The 24,720-nt window shown below is 34.8% G+C and overlaps 2 protein-coding genes across 2 annotated transcripts; one reads left to right on the top strand and one right to left on the bottom strand.

Annotated features, from left to right (window-relative positions):
* The first annotated feature begins 3,422 nt into the window (after nucleotides 1-3,422).
* Nucleotides 3,423-17,782, top strand: RAPTOR1 (Regulatory-associated protein of TOR 1). Its single transcript, XM_012234334.4, has 23 exons — nucleotides 3,423-4,218; nucleotides 6,209-6,311; nucleotides 6,745-6,827; nucleotides 6,907-7,065; nucleotides 7,158-7,274; nucleotides 7,403-7,560; nucleotides 9,508-9,662; nucleotides 9,785-9,929; nucleotides 10,297-10,375; nucleotides 10,662-10,763; nucleotides 11,062-11,145; nucleotides 11,264-11,374; nucleotides 11,883-12,236; nucleotides 12,330-12,519; nucleotides 13,223-13,840; nucleotides 14,021-14,350; nucleotides 14,460-14,583; nucleotides 15,070-15,194; nucleotides 15,281-15,426; nucleotides 15,514-15,615; nucleotides 16,514-16,599; nucleotides 16,806-16,887; nucleotides 16,990-17,782. The coding sequence occupies exons 1-23, from the start codon at nucleotides 3,919-3,921 to the stop codon at nucleotides 17,326-17,328; spliced, it is 4,092 nt and encodes a 1,363-aa protein (XP_012089724.1). The 5' UTR covers nucleotides 3,423-3,918; the 3' UTR covers nucleotides 17,329-17,782.
* A 797-nt stretch (nucleotides 17,783-18,579) lies between these two features.
* Nucleotides 18,580-24,491, bottom strand: LOC105648066 (TOM1-like protein 6). Its single transcript, XM_037637331.2, has 10 exons — nucleotides 24,357-24,491; nucleotides 24,008-24,155; nucleotides 23,318-23,396; nucleotides 23,012-23,110; nucleotides 22,221-22,334; nucleotides 21,487-21,650; nucleotides 21,324-21,405; nucleotides 21,166-21,251; nucleotides 20,746-21,015; nucleotides 18,580-20,364 (listed from the first exon to the last, which is right to left on the bottom strand). Exons 2-10 carry the CDS (start codon nucleotides 24,139-24,141, stop codon nucleotides 19,149-19,151), a joined length of 2,244 nt encoding a protein of 747 aa, XP_037493259.1. The 5' UTR covers nucleotides 24,142-24,155; nucleotides 24,357-24,491; the 3' UTR covers nucleotides 18,580-19,148.
* Between the last annotated feature and the right edge of the window lie 229 nt (nucleotides 24,492-24,720).

Genomic DNA, 24,720 nt, shown 5'->3' with positions numbered 1-24,720 from the left:
CAAAATAACTCACTATTACGTACCATTAAATAATAAAAAGTAATAAAGTCGTAAATCATATGATAAAAAAAAATTAAAAGGCTGTCAATCCCCACGTATATACTCAAAACTGAGAAAAGATCTAGCATAACCTCGATTGAAGTAGAAGAGGTGACTATATATTTAGATTGAAATTGCTTTTATCATTTCTACTATTTAAAATCTGAAAAACATATAAACAAATAAATAAATAAGAATTTATAAATTTTGTAGAAATGAAAGTCTGAAACGTAATACCTGTTCAAAATCTGAAACACATATAAACAAATAAAAAAATTTATAAAATTTGTAGAAACAAAAAGCCTGAAACTTAATTCTTGTTTCGGGAAAAGAGAAAGTCTAACGATAAATGAAGAGATAGAAAAGGAGATAAATAAATTATATTCATTTAAGTTATCAATTAGTTAGGATTTAAATTATTATTTAGTTAGAGATTAAACGTAATCTTATTTTAATTTTATTCATTTAAGTTATCAATTATTTAGGATTTAAATTATTGATTAGTTAGAGATTAAGTGCAATCTTTTTTAAAATAATTAAAAAGCTATTAAAACTAAAAAAATTTGTGAAAAAAGATAAAAGGAAATTTGTAAAGATTTTTTGTTGCTTTAGAATTATATATATATATATATATATATATATATATATATTATAATTTTAAATCTAATCACCATTTCATATATTCAAATTTTTAAATATGTATCCACTCATATAAGTTGGTTTAAAATTTATTTTATTATAATTACTATTATTTATTTTTTAACAGAAAAATCATTGTTATTATTTTTATTGCTGAGTAAATGTCTTCTTATCTTATATATAATAAAAATTAAAATCTGTAAATTGTTATGATTTTTTATTTTTGTTATGAATATTTTTAACAAATTTTATTGAAAAAATATATGAGTATAAAAGAAAATTAAAATATAATAAATATTTTATCTAATTATCAAATGTTTTTATAATTTATTTATATTTTATTAACTATTGTGTTCAATTATTTTTTACTAAAAATTAAATAACAATGAATATCATTCTAAATAAATAATAAAATTATAAATTAAATAACGAGTACTTATAATGAAACATTGTGCAGTGCATATTTTTAAATACTAATAATTTTAAATATATTTATAATCTCATAAGATAAAAATTTTAATATTTTTAATTAATTTTTGATATTGAAATTAGAGAAAAAATAAATTATTTGAAAACTATTTTCTAAAGATAAATTATTTTCAGACACAAAGGAAACCTAAGTAGTATTTATATTGATGTGTCGTATTATTATTGGTAAGAGTTTTACTCTTTTAAATAAAGTAACAAAATTATTTAAATTTTATTATAATTTATTTTATTTGATTTAAAGATGTAATTCATATATTTGAATAGTTATTAAAATAATAAAAAATAGATGTAATTCATATATATATATATATATATATATATATATATATATAATTTCTCATACTATAGCTATTTACGGTTAGATTTTTGGTTTTCAGTTTTCACTGATGTTTTGAAATTAATTATTATTTAATTCGATTCTATCAGCACTAGTTGCAACCTAATCAATCAAAAAAAAAAAAAAAAAAAAATCACAAGTTTGCTTCATTATGTTGAATTCTTCCGGAAAAAAAATTCTGTTTTTATCATTAATCAGAATTGAATACAAACAGTTAAGAAATTATTCTAAATCCTATCATGAAATTGAGCAAATTATAAATAAATTGCTGCTAAAAAAAAAAAAAAAAGACCACAGCTAAATTTGGTTAAGCATTTGCATTTTAAACATGTTTGGCATTTTGATGTCTGGCCTTCGTGTTCATGGTCATTCTCTAAATAGTGTTCTTCATTTACCTTGCACATGATGTAACTAGAGTTTTTTACTCTAGATGGTGTAGCCTTTAGATTTATTTTCTTCTTACGTACAAAAAAAAAAAAAAAAAAAACAAAAAAGAAAAAAACATGCTTGGTATTTTTTCTAATTGGTAGATGTTCATAAGTACAAAACATTGTCAAGGAGCAATAATTAAATAATTATTTTTTATTATTAGGAAACTTAATAGATCAAAATAACATAATAAATTACACAATAATTTTAACCACCACCTTAATTAATCTTTTGCTTTTCGTTTTTTAAGTTTTTTTTTTTTTTTTAAGATTGAGTTTTGTATTAAGGTAAAGTCACATTAATTGTAAAATAATTCGATTTCAATATTTTTTCATTAAAATAAAAAATAATTTGCACAATGAAAGGGTGCAATTTCAATAATTATTTTATACCCAATCCAACATTCCAATTTGATATGGCTTCAAGGTTTTTTATTCTCAAAAATTAGAATTTTATAATATTTTTTTGGTACAATTGTTTTTTCAAGATTTTAAGATTGTCTTGAGGTTTAATGATTTATGAAGCTGAAACAAGTCTCAATCTAATTCCATCCCTTATATTTTCTGAACTTTTTATATAGACTAATAGCTGATTACATTTATATTATATTCCGACTTCATTTTAACTTTTAAGTTTCAAAAAATAATTAATAATATTTTTAAATTAGTATTTTTTGTGATTATTTTATTTATCATTATTTAAAAATAATAATTTTTTATAAATATTATTTCCAAAACTTAATTAATGTTTCAGTATACAATACGTTAAAATAAAAATTATTTATTAACTTTAAAAGTTAAACAAATATACACTATAGGTCATAATATATAAACTAATTATATTTTAATAGTCATTTCATTTTTTAGTAGCAACCATTATTAAAATTTTATCAAACACAAATATTCATCATTTAACTATTGTTGACAGCAAGCTATCAACTATCAATAACCCTATTATGATACAAGTAACTAATACTATTTTGACAAAATTAGCTATTTTAATAACTATCAGCTAGTCTAGCGTTCCATCAAATATTAAATATTTCAGTAACTATCAGTTAGTCTAGCATTTCATTAAATATTAAATACAATAACATTTCATTAGAATCAATAACTAATGGACATAATATTTTGATTATAGTCAAAATATTAAAAGTTATGTTAAAAACTATTATGGAATATGACGTAAATTAAACAACTAGTGATTCTCTTTTCTGGATTTTGTATTATAAACTTTGATTCATCAAGTTTATTTTAACGTACACTGATTTCAAAAAAAAAAAAAAAAAAAACCGCCTTAAAGACGTATACAAGCAAGTGAAAAATGTAATCAAAGACAGTAATTTCGAATTTTGACATAAAAAGACAAAGTAATTAGGAAAAATAAATTTATTTATTTTCTAAAAAGAAAATTAATTAAGAAAAAGGGAAAAGAAAATGAGAGACAGGTCACAGGAGGCAGGAGCACAAAAATTAAACATACACCAAAATACACACACACTTACATTTCATCTTCTCTCTCTTACTTGACAAAATCCTATTTTCATCGCCCCCCTCTTTTTCTCTTTTTGTTCTGCCGCCACTGTTCTATGCGCCTCCATCATCATCACCATCCTCCGCCTCCTCGTCCTCCTCCATATACTCGCCAAAAGTTAGGGTTTCGAGGGTTTTTTGTCACCTTACGAGCTGGATTCTCTCTGTTTTATCTGGCGAATCTCCATGCGCCGCTGGTTCAGCGGTTTTGTTGATTAGAATTGGGTTTATAGGGCCTCACTTTTTCCCCACTAAACCATCTCTTTCACTTTGATCCCTGAACGCGTCACGCATCATTCCCAAGCCTAGGGTTTGGAGCTCCATTTCGTTTGATATGGTTTCGAGATTAGGGCAACCTTGATTGCTTCTTTGCTTGCTTTGGTTTGATTGGAGTTTTGTATATTATTTGTTTATTTATTTATTTTACATTTTTGAGGGATTTTGGGGATTTGGATGGCATTGGGGGATTTGATGGCGTCTCGGTTTTCGCAATCTTCTGTGGCTGTTGTGTCCAATCACTACGACGACTATGCTTCCAGTCATGTCGAGGATGCTGGAGATTTGGTCTCGCAAAGGAGAGATTCAGAGACTGCTAGCAGTAGTTATGGCAATGCTGCTGTTACTACTACGAGCATGGCCTATTTTCCCCAGACTGTTGTGCTCTGTGAGCTTCGGCATGACGCATTTGAAGCTTCTGTGCCTACTGGTCCATCCGACAGTGGCCTTGTATCCAAATGGAGGCCTAAGGACCGAGTAAGCCTTCAGTTTCACTATAAATTTTGTTATTAATCGGATGGTAATAAGCGTGTGTTATCCTTTTAGGTTTTTCTTGCTAGTTGATATTATACTGAATAAATGTATCACATCAAGTGATAGATTTAGTTCAATTAGGTGATTGGTAGATAGAACAGCTATTTGGATTAACAATCCGGTTGTTACAATAAGATAGTTTTGAACTTTGGGCGTTTTATCAAGTTATTAGATATTAGAGGCTGAATGGAAGTCATTGCTTTTCTGAGTTCGATGGAATAACCATGTAATCTCTAGAAGAAAGTTTTAGTGGTCTGTAGATATCACTGGCCAAAACATTAGAGTAATGCTGATATGTGATGGAATTATTATATTGTTCATCTGGTACTTGGTTGCTGTCATAAACTCATAGTGAATAACTTTATTCTTTCTCATCCCTGTATTCCCTATCATGTCCAAAATTACATATCTTTATTAATTGGTTAGCTTAACAATCATTGCATGAGGCTATAAAACAGCCTTCCATTCCTCATTTCTGTTCTGGAGCCAGTTGCCGTTTTTGTCCTTTTGAAATCATTTTTTCCTGGCTTTGCACATGTAATCAAGAAAAATATCCCTGATTAGGTGTCCCTTAAGCTCACATCTTATTTTAAAAATAAAACTATGGAATGCTTTCATCCAATCCTTGTTGTGGTATAAGAGCTAGTGATGTTCACTTTCTTCTCTCTGAATACCATGTTCAATTATAGCACAATGCTTTTATCTTTTAGGCTCTTATCGACAACGATGCCATCCTCATTTCTCTTTCTGGTAATGTTTACTTACTGAGGTTTATACCATTTATCCATCTGTTCTATTGCATCTTTCTTCTATCATCTTCTATTACTAACCATGGCTTACACTAGCTCCTATTTTTTGTTATCTACCAATGCCATTGCGTTTCCTATCAAAATTTCAACGTTCTGAAGTTCCTGGTGGACTCAATTATCTTGGACATGTATTTTTTTGTCCCATTCTTCCACTTAAGTATGGAAACGCTTGTCAATTTCTTGGCACCAATATTTTGCATCTCGTTTTGGTGTGCTTCTTACATATTTCATTTTGCTTGGACTTTATCTACCTCATTGTTTATAGAGAATGCATTTAAGATCTGTTATGAGATTCCTTTCATGAATAAGATGTGATTACTTTTCAGTTGATCATCAAGCTACAACATCGGTCCATTTCAGTGTGAGCTTGGAAGTGGTTGTGCTAGATCTTATGCAAAGTAAAACAAGAGAGTTAGATTGGAGTTGTACTAGAATAGTAGAAAATAGAAGAGGAGAAAAAAATACGATAAGCATTAAAGGATTTGTGAGCTTTCCGAAGTTATTGGACATACTGAGGTAGGGCGTTAAAGGACTGCCATCTTTGCGATTTAGTTGTCTCATGGCTTTTTTTTAGCTTTTGTAAAAAAATTTCATAAAGGATAAATGAAATTAAGGCTTATTTTGTCAAGATGCCCAACTTTATAGAATTTCTTAAAAATTCTACTCCATGGATGTGCTTCATTGAAGCTTGCGGTGCATCAATGAATCTGGAAAAATTTAGATGATACTAGATTGTTGGCTGACAATCGCACGATCTGAGCTTAACAATGTAATGGGGGTAGGGTAATAGGGTGTAGTTGATGGCTTGTTTGGTTTTGACACTTTTTAGAGTGCCTTGATTTACCACTTTATATTGGGAATTAAGTGCTTTGGTTGGGGGATGAGGCAGCTATTTATGCTTGGGGTTCTTACATGGAAATGCATCTATTATCTCACATCACCAAAGGAACTTTGTTTCTTTACATGGCAGCGTTTTCATTAGTTGATAAGGGCTTGGACTAGGAAATGCCTGTTTTGTTTAATAGAGATTATCAGTGCTTGGTGCTTTATATGTGTGTGTGTATATATCCTTGAAATATGTACATGTATAAATGGTGGACTTTAACTGTGAACTTTTTGTGCAGATGAAGACAGGATATGTGGCTCTAGTGTTATGTTTAAATATTAGCGTTGATCCTCCTGATGTAATAAAGATTTCACCTTGTGCCAGAATGGAGTGCTGGATAGGTGCTTGTTTGAATGCTGATTCTCTCCTTCTACATTTTATATAATTTCCTTTCCTCTCCATGTCTCTTGTCTCCCAGTCTGACCTCATTCAGTCCCAGTTGCTTCCAATTCATGTCAATTTTTAACTGAAGGTGTTTTAGGATATGTTAATGATGTTGAACTCTTTAACTCTGTTTTTATTGTATTGGAAATTTATGTAACATGTGAAGAGAGAGGAAAATAGTTAGCATTTGAGATATTATATATTTTGCATCTAACGATTCTTGGTCATTTCTTCAATTTACTTCAATTTTTGCACCTAACAGTTTTTAAGATATTCTACTTTTCCTTTTATCTCATCAGTGATAAAGTTAGAAAAACACTCCTTTTTACAAGTAGAATTTGATCTTTTTTTTTGTTTTTTTGGATGTTTGGATATCGTCTTTTTTGGCAGACCCATTTTCAATGGCACCTCCAAAGGCTCTTGAAACAATTGGGAAAACCTTGAGTATGCAGTATGAAAGGTGGCAACCAAAGGTGAGCATATTTTCATCATGTGCTTCTATTTCAAATATGTTTTGGCTTCCACTTATCTAATATCTGTTATCATGAGTAGGCTCGTTACAAAGTTCAACTTGATCCTACTGTGGACGAAGTTAAGAAACTTTGTAATACATGCCGAAGATATGCCAAGTCTGAGAGAGTTTTGTTCCATTATAATGGACATGGTGTTCCAAAGCCAACTGCTAACGGTGAAATCTGGCTGTTCAACAAGGTTTATATTTCTTTTACTTCTCAAATATTCTTACTGCAGTAATATTTTTCACATGCTATAACTTTTTTCTTTTCTTGTTTTGATTGTTTCAGAGCTATACACAGTATATCCCCTTGCCAATTAGTGATCTTGATTCCTGGTTGAAGACACCATCGATCTATGTTTTTGACTGCTCTGCTGCTGGAATGATTGTTAATGCCTTTTTAGAGGTATTCATCAATTGTCTTGCTATCAGTTTCTTGTTATTGTTATCACTGGTTACTACAATGTTGTATTTTATGCTACTATTTTATTGGTCTGACTTTTTGTTATGATTGTTGGATTATTCTTCTGATAGCTTCATGACTGGAATTCTACTAGCTCTACTGGATCTGTGAAGGACTGTATATTGCTTGCAGCCTGTGAAGCACACGAGACTCTTCCCCAGAGTGCAGAATTTCCCGCTGATGTGTTTACTTCATGCCTTACCACACCAATCAAGATGGCATTGCGATGGTGAAACTTGTCTCTTTTTATGATCTTAATTTTGATAATATTCTAGCCTTGGTCTTTCTTTTCAGATAGTAATTTTTGGCATGAGTGATCTGGCTGTTAATGCATAATGCAGGTCTTGCATTTAGTATATTGATTTTGTGTGTTTGTTTTCTGTTTATTTTCATGGTATTTCTTTCTTATGACAGGACTAAACTATTTTATTGGCTTATTTTTGGATTATGTATTCAAAGGAGTTGGTATTTTTGTTGTCTTGGAACACCAGTTGTGCACTTGTAGTTATTGTTTCATATTTTGGAAGCCATTGTGCTGATGAGCACATGTGGCATCTATGGGGGGCCTTGGTTCATAGGCCTTGTTTAAACCCATGTCTTGCTGATTCATTAATGTGTACCCTTTATACATTGATGGGAAGGGATCTTTCCTCTAGCATTAGCTATGTTGACAAAGTGGGAGATGTGGTTTGACATAAGGTTTTATTTCAATTTAATCATCAGAATGCCACATGAAGTGAATTATTTTGTCCTTAATATTGTTCATTATTTATATAGTATTTTTTTTTTCGTTGTATGCATTTACCGGACTGTATGAACATAATTAAATATATTGGAATCTATGAATAGAAAGTTATGCTAATTTGCAACAGGGTTTTTGATTAATGATTTATATTTTGGAAGGAATATAACAGAAACTAAGCTTAATACATGCTGATTGGCATGGCATGTAAGCTTCATTCATATTCTTGTGAGTTTGGCATGAGACACAAAGTTTTAATAGATCGGTTTCCCATGTTTCTGCTGTTCTACTCTGCTTAAACAATGTCTTGGTTCATTGGATGTATTAAGGGCTGTCTAACATCCTTCCAATTACTATTCTTTTCTTTGGTTTATTTTTGAGTTATAGATTTTTTTTAGTTCTGTCCTTATATTTTTGTCTTAACTGAGGTGCTTATCTCCATCTTCTGATTCATTTAGGCTGCTCATGGACATGACATGTTAAAATATTCTACTTTTGCCTAATACCTTTCTTATTCATTTCCTCTCCCCTCCCACCACTTGAAGCGCTCTGTTAAAAGAAATTCTAACCTTTGCTTGAATGCCATGGAGTTTTATAGAAGAGCGGCAAATTTTTGATGTAACTTGGAGCCCTATACCATTCTCCCCATTTTGAGAGTTTTGTGGTGATTTTCCTCAGTGTACTTGTCATGCTTATTTGAAGATCGTGTAATGAGGTTTACTTCAAAAACTACATAAAATGGTGCCTATTTATTCAAACTCAAGGAATTTCTGTTTGTAGTTATGTTGGGACAAAAAATGAAGGCTTATACCTTGTCTTTGCTGTGGCTAACTTTGGTCAGTTTGTTCCCAATTTTATGCCTGAGTGTTGATCCCTTTAAGACATTAATTTATTGCAAGTCTATATCGTTCATCTGTTTCTAACAGAAAAAGTGCAAGCACATTATTTCAGGAGAAGTAATTTTCTCCTTGCATTGTTGTTGCCTATAAACAGATCCATCTATAGTTTCTTGGAGTTGCTGAGTTGGTTGTTTTCAGATGGTGTGAATATTGCAACTGTAAGTTTACACCTAAATGTATTATCACTTTTTTTACCATGAGATGTTGAATCTTCTGGAATGCGGGTATGGATTACTGATCTGGTCTCTGTTACAAGATAATTTGACTCTTGCTCTTGTTCTGCTGTTTAATTGATAACTGTTCATGCTAATTTTGGATTTCCTGAAAATAGTTATGTTAATTCTTGGTGAGTTGGCGAACACTTGCCATGTCAATGATTTTCCTCCTGCAGCTTTCTTTATTGATTTTTACTGTATTTAAGTTGCCTTGACAGTGTATGCTTTTCATTTATGTTTATATCTTCCAAATTATGTTCACCTGCCAATGCATTTGTCATGTTTGCTAATTTTTTGGTTATTTGTTCTTTGTTTCCCAGGTTCTGCAAACGTTCATTACTTCATGAATCCCTTGATTATTCACTAATAGATAAAATTCCTGGTCGACAAAATGACCGCAAAACACTGCTGGGAGAATTGAATTGGATTTTTACAGCAGTGACAGACACAATTGCCTGGAATGTTCTTCCTCATGGTAAGTTGCTTTTAAACAAATAACACTAGTTTTGGTCTTTCACATGCACTTTCTTTGACATTGAGACTTTTGAAAATCATTTTGGCAGTGCATGTCACCAACACTTGGTCTTTCCTGTGCAGATCTTTTTCAGAGATTGTTCAGACAAGATTTATTAGTTGCCAGTCTCTTCAGAAATTTTTTACTGGCTGAGAGGATTATGCGTTCTGCCAATTGTTCTCCAATTTCTCATCCAATGCTGCCACCAACTCATCAGCATCATATGTGGTACTAAAGAAAACTCTGTTATGTTCTTAAATTTGTATAAAATACCACTATATTTTATCACTCCCTTCATTCTATTTTACAGGCCACAATTTCAAATTGCACAAGGATTAAGAAAACCATTAAATAACCTCAAATATAGAAAAAAATGATTGTGATGACAAGAATACCGTTTTATCAATTCTCTAAATATTTAATGCTTGTTTAGTGGAGATACGGAGAGAAAAGTGAATTTGGAAAAAAAAAATGGTGCTTGCCAAATTTTTTAAAATGACAGATGAAGTGGGAGAAAATATATTTGAAAGTTATAAGAAATAAAATAGGTTACGCGAGTAATTCTTTGTTACTATCTTATCATTGTTCATTGCAGGGATGCATGGGATATGGCTGCTGAAATTTGCCTCTTTCAGCTTCCATCTTTGGTTGAGGATCCTAATGCAGAGTTCCAGGTGTGTAATGAATTTGGACATAATTATGACAAGCCACTGTTTCTGGATCATTGAAGGTTCTGTTCCGGGGCCTGTGTGATTTGGTTTTATTGGTTCTTGTTCCTCGTTTGTCAAAAAATAACTATTGTTAAAATGCATATATATTTGGTATTTCAAAAGAGAAAAACAGATTGCCACAAAAACCACACGCTTACATAGAATTGTTGTCTTGGACAAAGGAAATAACCGAAATAATACCCATATTTACCTAGTTTATTGTCTGTAATTCTTCTTTTTTCTGTTTCAGCCAAGTCCCTTTTTCACTGAACAGCTGATGGCTTTTGAGGTTTGGTTGGATCATGGATCTGAAGATAAGAAGCCACCAGAGCAGTTGCCTATTGTTCTTCAGGTGTGTTGCTTTTCTTTTTACATGTTACTATCTGGTCTGTCATTCTGTCATCTGTTCTATTTCCCTTTGATTCTACTTGTTCTGGGAACTTTTATCTGTACTTTTTATTTTCTCAAAATAAAATCTGTAAAGAACGTGCATTTCATTGGAGCTTGTGTTTTTGTTCTTTATAGTCATAGGCAAATAATAATTGGAGGCACTGTTAAGTGATCTTTACCTTAATCTGTATCCTTGTCTGTAACCTACCTTTTGTTTTTGGTTATTTCCATTATTTATTCTGTTAAGTATTATACTACAGGTTCTGCTTAGTCAATGCCATCGGTTTAAAGCACTTGTGCTCCTTGGGAGATTCCTTGATATGGGATCTTGGGCTGTGGACCTGGTACTTGTTCATTATTCTTTTCGTCATTCCCGTTAAACTTTTCTTTCTGGAAATTTAAGCTACTTGTTTGTGGTTTGTGATGTCTTGATTTATAATTAAGTTGCTTCGGAACTTGTAGGCCTTATCTGTTGGAATATTTCCATATGTTCTGAAGCTGTTGCAAACAACAACTCCAGAACTGAGGCAAATTCTTGTATTCATATGGACAAAGATTCTGGCACTTGATAAGGTATATTTTAATGTTAATGTTTGGCTATGCTTTCATGTGTTCTACTGCGTGTGCTTAATTGGTTTTCGTTGTGCTATTTTTGCTTCCTAGTTAATCTTGGTTACAAATTCCCATTCTGCTTCAGTTAATCTTGGTTACATCCTTTTATCTTTTAACCCATACATAAAGCTTCACTACAATTTCAGACATGCATAGTCTTCTGTGACCTTTTATTATATATGTTATGATTGCACAAACTCGTATTTCTGCTTGATTATTGACAACATAACAAGTAAATTGAGCCTACAGTGCTGAATTTGTTTCTCTACATGTGAGAAAGAGAGAGGGTTTCTGTGGAGGAAGATGACTTATATAAGCTCATTGTGATGAGTGTTGTTATCGAGCAAATTTGTGTATATGTTTCTCCCTTGTTTGCATCTTGGTGCTAATTCTCTTGCAAGAACTGTTTTTTCTATCATATAACCTCTGCTACAATATTACTTATGAATCTCTATCCTGTGGTTAACAGTCATGCCAAGTTGATCTTGTTAAGGATGGAGGGCATACATATTTTATCAGATTTCTTGATAGCATGGAAGCATATCCAGAGCAGCGAGCCATGGCTGCATTTGTTTTGGCCGTTATTGTTGATGGGCACAGAAGAGGCCAAGAAGCTTGTATTGAAGCTGGTTTGGTTCATGTGTGCTTAAAGCACCTTCGTGGTTCAATCCCGAACGATGGTCAAACTGAGCCCCTATTCCTTCAGTGGCTTTGTCTATGCCTGGGAAAGTTGTGGGAGGATTTTACAGAGGCTCAAATGATAGGCCTGCAGGCAGATGCACCTGCTATATGTGCTCCTCTAGTCTCTGAGCCGCAACCAGAGGTTTGCATTTTCTACAATTCTGTTGCCACACTAGCGACCATGTTTATTGTCATAGTTACATCACTTCTTATTAGAACTCCCTTTTTATTCCAGGTTAGGGCTTCTGCTGTCTTTGCATTGGGCACTCTGCTTGATGTTGGAGGTAATGCGTGCAGAGATGGTGTTGCAGTTGATGATGAATGTGATGATGATGAAAAATGTAGAGCTGAAATCAGCATTGTTAGAAGCCTACTAAGTGTTGTTTCAGATGGAAGCCCACTTGTCAGGGCAGAGGTTGCTGTAGGTATGAGTTAAGTTTATTGAAATCTGTTTTCCTCCACTTGGTTTCTTTATTTCCTGGTCTTCCGTTTGTTATGTGGCCTGCTACACATTTCAATTTTTGAGCAGCCCATCATGTATTTTTCCGGGGTAAGCACAGAGAATGAACTAATATTAAATGGCATAAGAGGCATCATCCAGAATGCAATAGGGAAATTATTTAGTGGACAATCAGTTTATTAACTATTTTCATCACCCATCCGAGTATTGAGAGAGAGACTTTCCTGCATTAAAAGCCCAAATTGTTATTTTCCTCTACAAAGAATCTTAGAGTTCAAGCTTCTACTAGCTTGTCAAAGTTGTTTGAAATTCTTTCACTTTGCGAGTTAGTATCATTTCTGAATTTCGGGACAATTGAATAACTTCACAACTTAATGTTTGTGATGAAGTAATTCTTGTTTTAAGTTTCTGGACTTCTAAAAGCGTGTCAAGTTACATGGACATGAGATGTGCTCTACCCATGAAGACACGTTTTTGTTGAAACTTAATTCTTTATGGGCATCTCGTAATCCCTTCTAGTTTGCTATGTTTCTTAAACTACATCAATATAGGGAGATGGCCAGTGGGCGTGGAAGCAGTCAGAAACTTTTTCCAGCTCGTTGAGCTTTACTCGATCATGAGTACAACTGTGAATCTCATGCTTGTTAATTTTTTTTGTATCATGACAGCTCTAGCACGTTTTGCATTTGGCCACAAGCAGCACCTCAAGTCAATTGCAGCATCATATTGGAAACCTCAATCAAATTCTTTACTTAGTTCCTTGCCTTCTTTGGCTCATATAAAAGGTTCAGGTAGTGGATATGCTAACCTGAACCAGTATATGTCACATACGAATATCCTTTCTTCTCAAATTGGTCCTTTGACAAGAGTTGGCAATGACAACCAGTCACTGGTTCGAGATGGAAGGGTCTCCACTAGCAGTCCTCTTACTACATCTGGGATTATGCATGGATCACCTTTATCTGATGATTCATCTCAACATTCTGATTCTGGGATAAATGATATTGTCAGCAATGGAGTAGTCCATCATTCAAGGCCAAAACCACTAGATAACGCTATGTATTCACAGTGTGTCCTCGCCATGTGTACATTAGCCAAAGATCCTTCTCCGCGGATTGCAAGCCTTGGTCAAAGGGTTCTGTCCATTATTGGGATTGAGCAAGTGGTGACAAAACCCGTAAACTCCACTGGTGGTAGTGGTCGGCCTGGTGAACCTACAACGTCATCTCCAACTACAAGTCTTGCAGGGTTAGCTCGTTCATCATCATGGTTCGACATGAATGCAGGTAACCCAAGTTCTTTTCTTGTATCATGTTATTTCTATTTGTTTCTTTAAAGAATGCATGTACTACTCTTTTGGCTTCACATTCTTTACATTTAATGTTTCACCTTCCAAATGTTGCCTGTTAACATATGATTTTCTTTTATATTATCCTCTGTAATCTTATCTTGGCTGCTATTGCCAGGTCATCTGCCTTTAACATTCAGAACTCCTCCTGTCAGCCCTCCTCGACCAAGTTACTTAACAGGGATGCGTAGAGTTTGTTCTTTAGAGTTCAGACCTCACTTAATGACCTTTCCAGATTCAGGATTAGCAGATCCTCTCTTAGGTTCTGCTGGACCTTCTGGCGGTTCAGAGCGCAGTTTGCTTCCTCAATCAACTATTTATAACTGGAGTTGCGGTCATTTCTCAAAGCCGCTTCTCACCACAGCAGATGATATCGATGAAATGTTGGTTAAAAGAGAAGAAAGGGAAAAGTTTGCACTGGAACACATTGCCAAGTGTCAACATTCATGTAAGTTTGTCTAAGTTTCATCTAATTATTATTTTGTTCAAGTAGTGCTAATTTTTGGATTGTTCTGATGAAGCTTGTTTCTCTCTCTATTGTTTTTTTTTTGGGCTAGCCATTAGCAGGTTAAATAATCAAATTGCTGGTTGGGACACAAAGTTTGAAACAGGCACCAAAGCAGCCTTGTTGCAGCCTTTCTCTCCTATTGTCATTGCTGCTGATGAAAATGAGCGGATAAGGTATGCAATTTTTAGATCAGTAAGTTCCTTATGCTTTTCTTTTGACCCAGTGACAATTGTTTTAACATGCTGTGTGCCACAGAAATGTAAATTTCCTATTGTCATCATGTTTTTGATATGATTCAACCAGATAATAATCTCCAATAATTGTCATTGCTTCTGACTTTTAGCATGTTAATTATATAATCATGTTTCACACATTTGTCTTGTAGATGTAGTGAGAACAATTTTACCCAATGAAGCCTTGACATAGTGACATTTCATTGAGCAGGAATGTTTGAAATCAATAGTTTTTTATGGTTTTGCTTGAAATTTATGTGGATAATGTGAACAAACATAGGCACATAATTCATTAAATTTCTTCCATCATTAAATTGATGCAGTAGTTGCATCTTGCGCATATAATTCAGTTCAGAACATTTGGTTGCAATGGGTTCATCTTTCCTTTTAGCCCTTTTTTAACTATTGTTGTTTCTTTCTTCTCAGGATATGGAATTATGAGGATGCTGCCCTTCTCAATGGATTTGATAATCATGATTTTCCTGAGAAAGGAATCTCTAGGCTCTGCCTCGTAAATGAGCTTGATGACAGTTTGCTTCTTGTTGCTTCATGTAATAATGATTTCTCTGTGTTGTTAATTCCAATGTTGTGTGCTTGATTGTTGGATGATTTGATTTCCAAATCAATCTTTTGCTAGGTGATGGAAATATTCGGATTTGGAAAGATTATACGATTAAGGGTAAACAGAAGCTTGTTACGGGATTCTCTTCAATCCAGGGTCATAAACCAGGTGTGCGGAGTTTGAATGCTGTTGTGGATTGGCAACAGCAATCTGGATATCTGGTATGTGCTGAGTTTATAATGTAGTATTTATAAGTTCTCCTATGCTCATATTTCCATGTTGAAACACTCTGATGCATTTCATTCCAGTATGCTTCTGGTGAAATATCTTCCATTATGCTTTGGGACCTGGACAAAGAGCAACTGCTTCATTCTATTCCATCCTCATCAGATTGCAGTGTCTCAGCATTGGTGAGTTTTATCTTGTTTGGGGATGTTTTTTAGAAGTTGCGTCTATCTTTTACTGTGTCCAACATATCCGAGTACAATGAGAATTTGCAAATGTGCACCATTTATTAATGCTGCTTTATAAATGTTTTGTGATGATTTAATGATTCTCCTCATGTGATTTCCTTTAAAATATACCAAGTGAAGAAATTTGTGTAAACATCAAACAAGTGAAGAGGGTTGCCAACCTAGGATTAGGTTTGGAATAGAGCTAAAAACCGCCACTCTTAGTACTTTTAGGGCTCGTTTAATCTATTTAAGTCGAAGCTTTGAATGATTTATTACTAGGCGAAGTTTGAAGCCTAACAAATCATCTGATCACTTAAAATATCATCTCAGGAATTTCATATTTACTCAAGATTGCACTCGCACCATGTGGATGTGTCTATTTTGTTGTTTTTTAGACAATATATAGAACTTTGATATCTTGAAGCTAGATATTTTTTGGTATCTGCTTCAAATGATTGCTATAGCCCATTTTTTGTTGTCTTTATGTGGTCTACATCTATCCCTTAACTAAAATTGGTTCCAGGAAGACATTGAGGATTTGCAATGGCAGGTTTTTGGATGCCCTAATGGCAGCTTAGTTTCTAATTTCAATGTGGAATATCGGATTTGAATCTGACTTAGGATCAATTCATATTGATTGACTGCCTCCATAACTCCATTATATTGTCGCTAGCAAACAATCACTATTTTGTTTTGGATCTTTAATTTGTCATCAAATTTGTGCTGCTGTTATTTAGTATTTTGAGATTTGTTTTCAATTTGTTTGTTTTCTTATATAAATAAAATACATGTAATCTTATCATTAGTAATTCATACTTTTTGCTGATGGCCTCTCCAAAACTGCTCTATGCAGTCTGCTTCTCAAGTTCATGTGGGTCAGTTTGCTGCGGGTTTCATAGATGGCTCCGTCAGACTGTATGATGTCCGAGCACCTGAAATGTAAGCAATCCTCATAAGGTTTTCCTCTGGCATAGTGCAAACGTTATTGCAATAATGATGTTTTGCTAAGCTTCGGCACATTACATTTCTCATAGATACAAATTAAATAGTCTACCTATGCTCCAAAAAAGACTTGATAGATGCGATCCTTCAGGTTTACCTTTATGTTTAATATTGTCTTATCCTCATTCCTCAATAATTCTCAGGCTTGTTTGTACTAAGCGTCCACATACAAGAGTAGAAAAAGTTGTCGGAATTGGCTTCCAACCTGGTCTTGATCCTGGGAAGGTAAGCATAACTGGTGATACTGGCTATGTTTGAATGGCTTGCCAAGCATGAATCTTGTCTTTGATTATTTTATAACATGTTCGTTGAACTGTATTCTTTCAGTTTGTCAGTGCATCTCAGGCTGGTGATATTGAGTTCCTCGATATCAGAAATCCCAGGGATACCTACCTTACAATTAATGCACACAGGGGCTCACTTACTGCTTTAGCTGTTCATAGGCATGCCCCTATCATTGCTAGTGGCTCAGCAAAACAAATTATTAAAGTATTCAGCCTGGAGGGTGAAGTACTGGGTACTATTCGGTATTACTCAACTTTCATGGCCCAGAAAATCGGTCCAGTGAGCTGTCTCACCTTCCATCCATACAATGTACTTCTTGCTGCTGGTGCTGCAGATGCTTGTGTTTCTATATATACAGATGACAATTCCCAGGCAAGATAAATGCATATTCTTTACTGGTGTTATTTGATCAAGTGACCTTGTACGGCGGCAGCTCAAGGGAGCAGATACAGATTTCAAGTTAAGGTCAGCGATGCTGTTTTCGGAATGCAATTTGCTCATCAGATGTGACACTTCGTTGAGCCAAATCCTGCTTTGGTTTGGCTGTCATCTGAAATTGTATGCTACATATTCATTAGCCTCCAGCATAGAGGGTGAATCAAGTTGGGAAGAAATCCTGCAACATTTGTGGGTGGGGGCTTAAGCAAATAATTATTATATGGGTAAATGTGTAAATAGCTTATTTTCTCCCTTGCAAATCTTTTCCCCCTCTTTTCAGCGTGTGTTTATTGATCTGTCCATCCCTTTGTTCATTGTAAAATTATAATTCAAGTGTTACAGACAGATGTTGATATGGATCCGCCCCGCCTGAAATCTGGGGAAATTAACATGTTCATCTCTCTGACTTTGTATCCTTGTCGTGTGTTGGGTGGCAATCGCTCTCCATAACCCAGAAAAAAAAAAGGGGGGGGTGAGGGGTAGAAAAGAGGTTCTTTTCTCGGTTATTTATTTATTTTTTTACGTCATTAATAGTTTGATCACCGCAATTTGACCTTGTAAGCCACAAACTTAAAAACATTATTAACAAATTTAAGGGTAGAAACAGGTGTCAGAAAATTATTAATGAAACTTGTAAGATTCAATTAATTAATTTGGTTTTCATCTTTTACTGTGAGAGCCTATCATGGATCCTTGCGATGGTGTTATTACGTCGTAGTCCTTGAGAGAACTGTCTAAAAGTTCCAGTTTATAGGGCATATGTAATCGTGAAAGTCAAATTCCTTTTCATCTACAGTAAAAATGCTTGGAAGATATAGTGATCCTTAGCAATATTCAGAAATTCTAGGTGAAATCAACATAGTTCATCAACGTAGGTCAACTTCCTTTTCCTTTCTTTTTTTTTTTTTTTTCTTTCTCTTGTTGTCAACACCTTCATGCAACACCATTTTGCCAACAGCTAACAGATCGCTGGTGAAAGAACTAAAGTTTTAAAGGAATTATAAGTTATGGCTGTTAATGTTTGTATTTATTCAAATTAAAGTGTTCTTCAGGTATATTTTCCTCTTTCTTTTAATAATTTGAACTAAATTATTTTCACATAACATATATAATTATATGACAGAATTACCGTTTATTATGGGGTAATTTTCTTTCTCATATTGCATCAGGAACAAAAATTAGCACAAACATCAATTGGTGGCAGAGGAATCAAATGCATTAAAACTGCAACCGCACTGGCCAAACCATACAATTTGTAGGCATAAATATCTGCCAAACATGTTATTGGAGACTTATATAGAACCCAAATATTTGTGAAATTTCAGTAACCAGTCCAATCTAATAACTTTCACTATACTAGAGAAGCAGAGTTGCCTTATTTGATAGCGAACTTTATCTGCATCACCGAGCCAAGGCAATTATATCCACAGTAATTAGTCAACCAGAGCAGGTTACACCGAAACAAAATCTTAACAGGACGCCCCATATGAATAGACCACAGAATGATCATATTCTGGAAATAAGCTTCCTACCAACGAGCCATTTTTTGACACAATGCTTAGAAATCTCGAGAAAACAATTCAATTTCATGGATTGAGAAGAATGGTAGACAAATACCGTAGCAACTGCAATAACTAGAGACATCGAAGCAATGACAAACCTCACATACTCCTTTTAGATACATTCCAAACTGTAAGGCGAGCCAATATTAACCATATTCACAAGGATATATATCCAGTTTCTTCTGTTCTACTACCAGCATTTCATTTCCTTCCGCCTACCATCCCTTGGGTTGAAGGTCCTGACAAGCTGGGTGATGTGCTACCAGTCATCTTAAATCTTCCATCTGTATTGGTAAGAACATTTAGATCTTCAAACAACCTGTAAGTCGGAATAAAGGGCTTTTGACCTGGAGGTGTAGGGTTCCGAGGACCAGAACTCACTCGAGGATCTTCGTTCGCGGCTAATCCATTGCTTTGCCTTGAAAAGGCATTATTGTTCAGCATAGGCCTTGATGCTTGTGCAGGTGTATAAACAGCACTCGTGTTGGCTTGTAGTGTTGAGTTCACATTGCTTGTGGTAGACATATGACTTTGCCCGTTGGCATAACCAGGTGTGCCTGCCCAGGGCGGAGGGGGGTAACCAGATGGGTATTGATGATATTGCGAATGCAATTGTGGCTGAAATTGGCGTTGAGATTGAGCTTGGAATTGTTGGTTCGGCTGAGATTGAGGCTGAAATTGCTGATGAGTCTGAAGCTGAGGCTGCATGTGTAGTTGTGATTGAGAGTGAGGTTGAAATTGCTGTTGAGGTTGATGCCCAGGCTGAGGATGTAGTTGCGGTTGAGACTGAGGTTGAAATTGCTGCTGAGGCTGAGGCTGAACATTTGCTGGTTGAGATTGAGATTGAGATTGAAACTGATGCTGAGTTCGAGGCTGGAATTGTGTCTGAAATTGAGATTGAGGTTGAAATTGCTGCTGATGCTGAGTTGGAGAATGCGGTTGCAAATGAGATTGAGGATGAAATTGCTGCTGAGGCTGAGGTTGAGACTGAGGTTGCAATTGATGCTGGGGCTGAGATGGATGTTGTAACTGGTGCTGAGGTTGAGGTTGGGCCCATGGAACAACATAACTGTTGTATGTTGCCTGCCCTTGGTTTTCAGAATATATCTGGGAACTATAAGGATTCCCTTGTGTGCTTGAGGCCGCTGCTTGAGGCATACTCTGGTTAGAGGCTGTTGGAGTATGAGGGGTGGGTGTAACATGTGACGTTGATAAGGAAATACTCAAGAGGTCAATTATATCTTGCTCTTTTGTAGTTTTAACTGGTGCGGGTGGATCTGTAAGAGTCAGCGCATTGCTCAGAGCAGGGCTTGAAGCAATGGGAGTAGAGGAAGTTGCAGTGCTGGTGTCCACTGACACAAGTGCCTTGCTGGTTCCACTTCCGCTCTGAGGCAGACTTGACCGTGCTTTGGAATGCCTATATTTACAAGGGCAAGTAAAAGAAGTGAAAATGAACTAAACTTGCAACTTAGTCAAATCTATCAGGCAGAACATAAACCAAATAGAATACATCCATAAGTTATAATTCATTCAAAAAAGGAAGAGAAATTAAGAGTTTCAAAATGGAACCACTAAGAAGCTGAAAATTGAAGGTTTATATTTTGCAATTTCTACTCAAGAACTAAGTGCCACTAAATACCAGCCGGTAATTAGGGTAACTGGGTATTCCTATAGAATGATCATCAATTAGAAGGTTCCATAGCAATGGAACTGCATTCCCCAATTTATAGCATATGTGGTTAGAATGCAAATTTTCTATCAGCTCTAAACAACATATAAGATAGAGCTTTGGTGATACCTCCGAGCTAGTTGAGCAAAATCATCCTCCTCCTCATCCTCTTCATCAATATGGCTCCTCACTACACTAGCAACAGGAACAGTGGCATTAGAGCTAGAACTTGTGCTAGAGTCTTTTACTTCATTTGGTTTGGTATTTGATAATTGTCCTGGCTTAGGGGCCAAATTAGTAGTTGGCATGGGAGAACCAGAAGCTATAGCATCATGTTTCACAAGCAAGATTTGCAGGCCATCATTTAATTCAAGACCCTGACCGAGAAGTTCCTCATCCCTGCCACATAAACAAAGATATTTTCAGGCTAGCAAAGAGTAGCTTGCTTGGGCAAAAACACAACTTGGTGACTAGTGCCTCCCATCATATCAAGAACATGCCAAAAGCCCACCAAAGCATTTCTGGAGAAGACATTTAAGGAAAACTAACCCAGTTGTAGTTAGCATCTGCATCAATATTTTCTGATTGGACCGACACCGATCTACAAGGTCAACTATAAGTTCATCTTTTACAGCCTACAAAAAGAAAAGCACATCTCAAACCCAATGTTTCAGCAAGGAAATAAAAAAAGTCATCAGCACACGCACCCCACGATCATCAGGGTTCACAGCTTGCAGCATGTCACTCAACAGCTCCATAACATTCCGAATGGAATCCATGCTTGATAGGCTGAACATAATAAAGAAAATAAAATTCAGAAAAAAAGAAAGCAAATGCTAGTACAATGTGCAAACCAAAGTCAACTCTCACCTTAAGCCTTCACTCTCTGTTGCCATTGTTTCATCAAGTCTTCTAGAAGAATTGATAGGCATTCCATATCCAGCTTGAGAATGCCTCAATGTTGAATGGGTGACAGGGGGTGTAAATATAGGAGCAGCATCTAAGGAACGCTGGGGGAATTCTACTCCAGAACGCTGTTATATGTGAAAGTAATGATCACAAATATATTAATGGCATACATCATTCATAAATAAGTTAAAGAGGATTCTCATAATCTTAGATGCAATAGAGAGGTGTGGATATTAGAGCTGAGTAAGGAATATAGGGCAATTATGTGCCATCTGTATAATTCATGTTAGAAGCTCATACTTTCTCTACAGATTAATGGTCAAAGTTGTTTGTTAAAAAGTTGAGACTGTTCTGATTATCTTAGATGCGATGGTGGGGAGTAACAAAGCAGCAGTGATATTAGGTACAATGTATTTTCCCTTTATCTAATTCATTTTACTGTTATTGACTAGGATTACATGATCAAGGTGACCTTGAAGCACACTAAGACCCAAAGAAGAATCCACAGGACCACAGTCAAATATTTACCAGCCACAAGAGCCTTGAATTATGACAAACAGTAATTGTCATACAACATAATACGTCAATGGAATAGAAAGCAACTGAAAATACTATAAGAAACACTTAAAGTGATGGCAAGAGAGCTGTACAAAAGCAAATACTTGAAATATTAAATACTGAAGTGAAATGCTTACCCTTAGTTCCTCATATGCCCAATAGTACTGAGGATGTTTACCCCCAGGCCCACCAAATGCCTCTTGCCAAGAGTCCAACAAAACCAGAATTTTATCTCTTACATGCATATCAGACTGCAAACCAATCATATAATAGCTTTAGGACAAAATTGAAGCTCCAAAGAAGAAACACTAAGAAAGCATGGATACATTTTTAAAAAGCAAGTGAAAGCTGAAAAAAGGACCACAATAGCATGCAGCTTGCATCTCAAAAATTTCAGTCAGTTATTTTAATTTGGTATAAAATTTGTAGGGGCCTAAAAAGCCACAATTGACTGGTCAGACTCGTTAATCCCTATTAATTTTTAATAAAATTGCAGTGACTATAGTTATTCAAATTAAATTGCGAACCTTGCTGAAACATGATTACTGCAGGCTAGTGGACTGCTGCTGAAAAGCATAATATTACTTGTATTGCAGCTTGATAAAGCATTAAATTCGGACAGTATAAAACAAATGATTGAATGACATCACTACACATAACCTCCATCCTCAGAATTCTCTTGTGATAACTTCACTCATTTCTTTGCTACAGTTAAATAATTTAACTTCCCAGAACACATGGCTTGTTGAACAAATCACCAATGATGTTAGTTGCTAGATACACAAACAATTTCTTAGGCAAGGACCAGTGGCATCTGATGGCTAAAAAGGCAAAAACAAATTCCTGGAATTTCTAACAGCTTCGCATGCGATAATCAAAAGAATGATGCACATCGAAATAGAATTTGCAGAGAAATTGAAAAGAGTACCTTCTTTTTTACGATTCTGACCATCTCCCCTAATATGTTCTTTTCAGCAATTTGGAAATGTACAAAGTCACCACAATTCTTCACCATTGTTTCTAAAAGCTACAAAGCATATTAGCAAGCAATTACAACCATTAAACAAAATGAGAAAATTGTCAATATGGGAACTTTAATATCCCAGGCTGAGCAAGATTGCAAATTGTGGCACATATGAATGCAAAAAACTAAGGTTCTTGTGCACACAAACGCAAGCCATAGGATTTGAGTTCAACACAAATCAATAATTGAAAGATACCCAAATAAGATTACCGTCAAAGCCAGTAGTTGCACTTTAGGGTTCTTGTGCTGCAACCTTTTTTTAACAGCTTTAACAACATCTTTTGCCAACCTGAAGAAAATCAAAAAACATACTCATCAGTCGACCAGTGTGAACTCAATGACTCTTCTCAAAAAGCCACCTTAATTAAAACATTAATGATAATTAAAATAAAAGATTTAATTGAAATCCAACACCAACAGCACAAACAAGGGATCCGATCATCCAATGATCTGTCTCTGTTCAAATATCCTCCTTTCTTCCCCACTCACTTTTCTCTCTTATTGGTTTAATTTTATCATCTTCTTCCAAACAATAGCAAAGTATCTATCATCTCTTCCCATCTCAAAAGTTTTAAACCTTTGCAGCCCAAAAAAAAAAAAAAAATCCATTTTCCCCCTAAACTTTGAGACAGGATAAGGAAAGAAATCAAATTAAACAATTAAAATTCACATTAAATTGATCAAACAAACACATAAACGCTGACTAAAAAACAAATATATGCATAAAAAAACGCACATGTGTTTATCTGTACGTACAACATGATAACACCACAGCAATAAACGAAATTCTTAAAAAAAAAAACACACAACCGTAACAAAAGTCAACTCCAGACAAAAACACCAAAATACCTTTCAAATTTACAAGTTCAGAGAATTAAAAAGAAAAAGGAAAAACTTTACCAATGATTAGAATTAACAGAATCGCATATATCAATATTCATAGTCCAATCAGGACCAATTAAAAGATCACTGGTTGCCTTCTCCACCGCGACACTTGCTGAAGACGACGAAGAAGAAGCCATAGCCATAGCCATATCTCTCCTTCTCTCTGCAAAAAGCGAACCTATTTGCGAAATTTACAAAACCAAAAAGAAGAAGAAAAAGAGACTCAAGGTCCAAAGTCTCTGCAGAATTCAATTTCCAGGAAACCACAAAACCAAATTCAATCCTCTGAACAAACCAAAAAAAATTAAGAAACCCTAAAAAATCTCTACACAGAATTAAATTTTCTTTCTTTCTGGTTTCTAACCTTCACCCGGAAAATCCGTTTTTTCTTGTCTTTCCCTTTCTTGCTCTCTAATAACCTTCCCGGCTTAGAATCCTTTTCCAAAATCAATCTATCCAATTCGCTATAATTTCGGTTTAAAAACACGCGCTAATTGTGATGCTAACACGTGGGAAGATTAGAAGCACTACCGGCGAGTGACAGCGAGTACAGTTGCGAGTGTGGAGCAGAGCACGTTACTTCAAGGGCCAGCTTTTGTTACTCCTTTTATGCGAGTAAAACTATAGAGACAGAGAAAAGTCGTAGAAAGGATTGGGAAGAGAAAAAGATAATTATGTGTCAAAATCTGGGTCGGCTTTGTCTGTTACTAAAAGAAATATATAATATT

The sequence above is a fragment of the Jatropha curcas genome, chromosome 2 (assembly GCF_041381405.1).
Source record: "Jatropha curcas cultivar XTBG-Jc1 chromosome 2, XTBG_Jcur_1.0, whole genome shotgun sequence".
Classification (NCBI taxonomy): domain Eukaryota; kingdom Viridiplantae; phylum Streptophyta; class Magnoliopsida; order Malpighiales; family Euphorbiaceae; genus Jatropha; species Jatropha curcas.
Note: the sequence above shows the minus strand (reverse complement) of the source record. Positions and strands in the feature narration are given on the sequence as shown.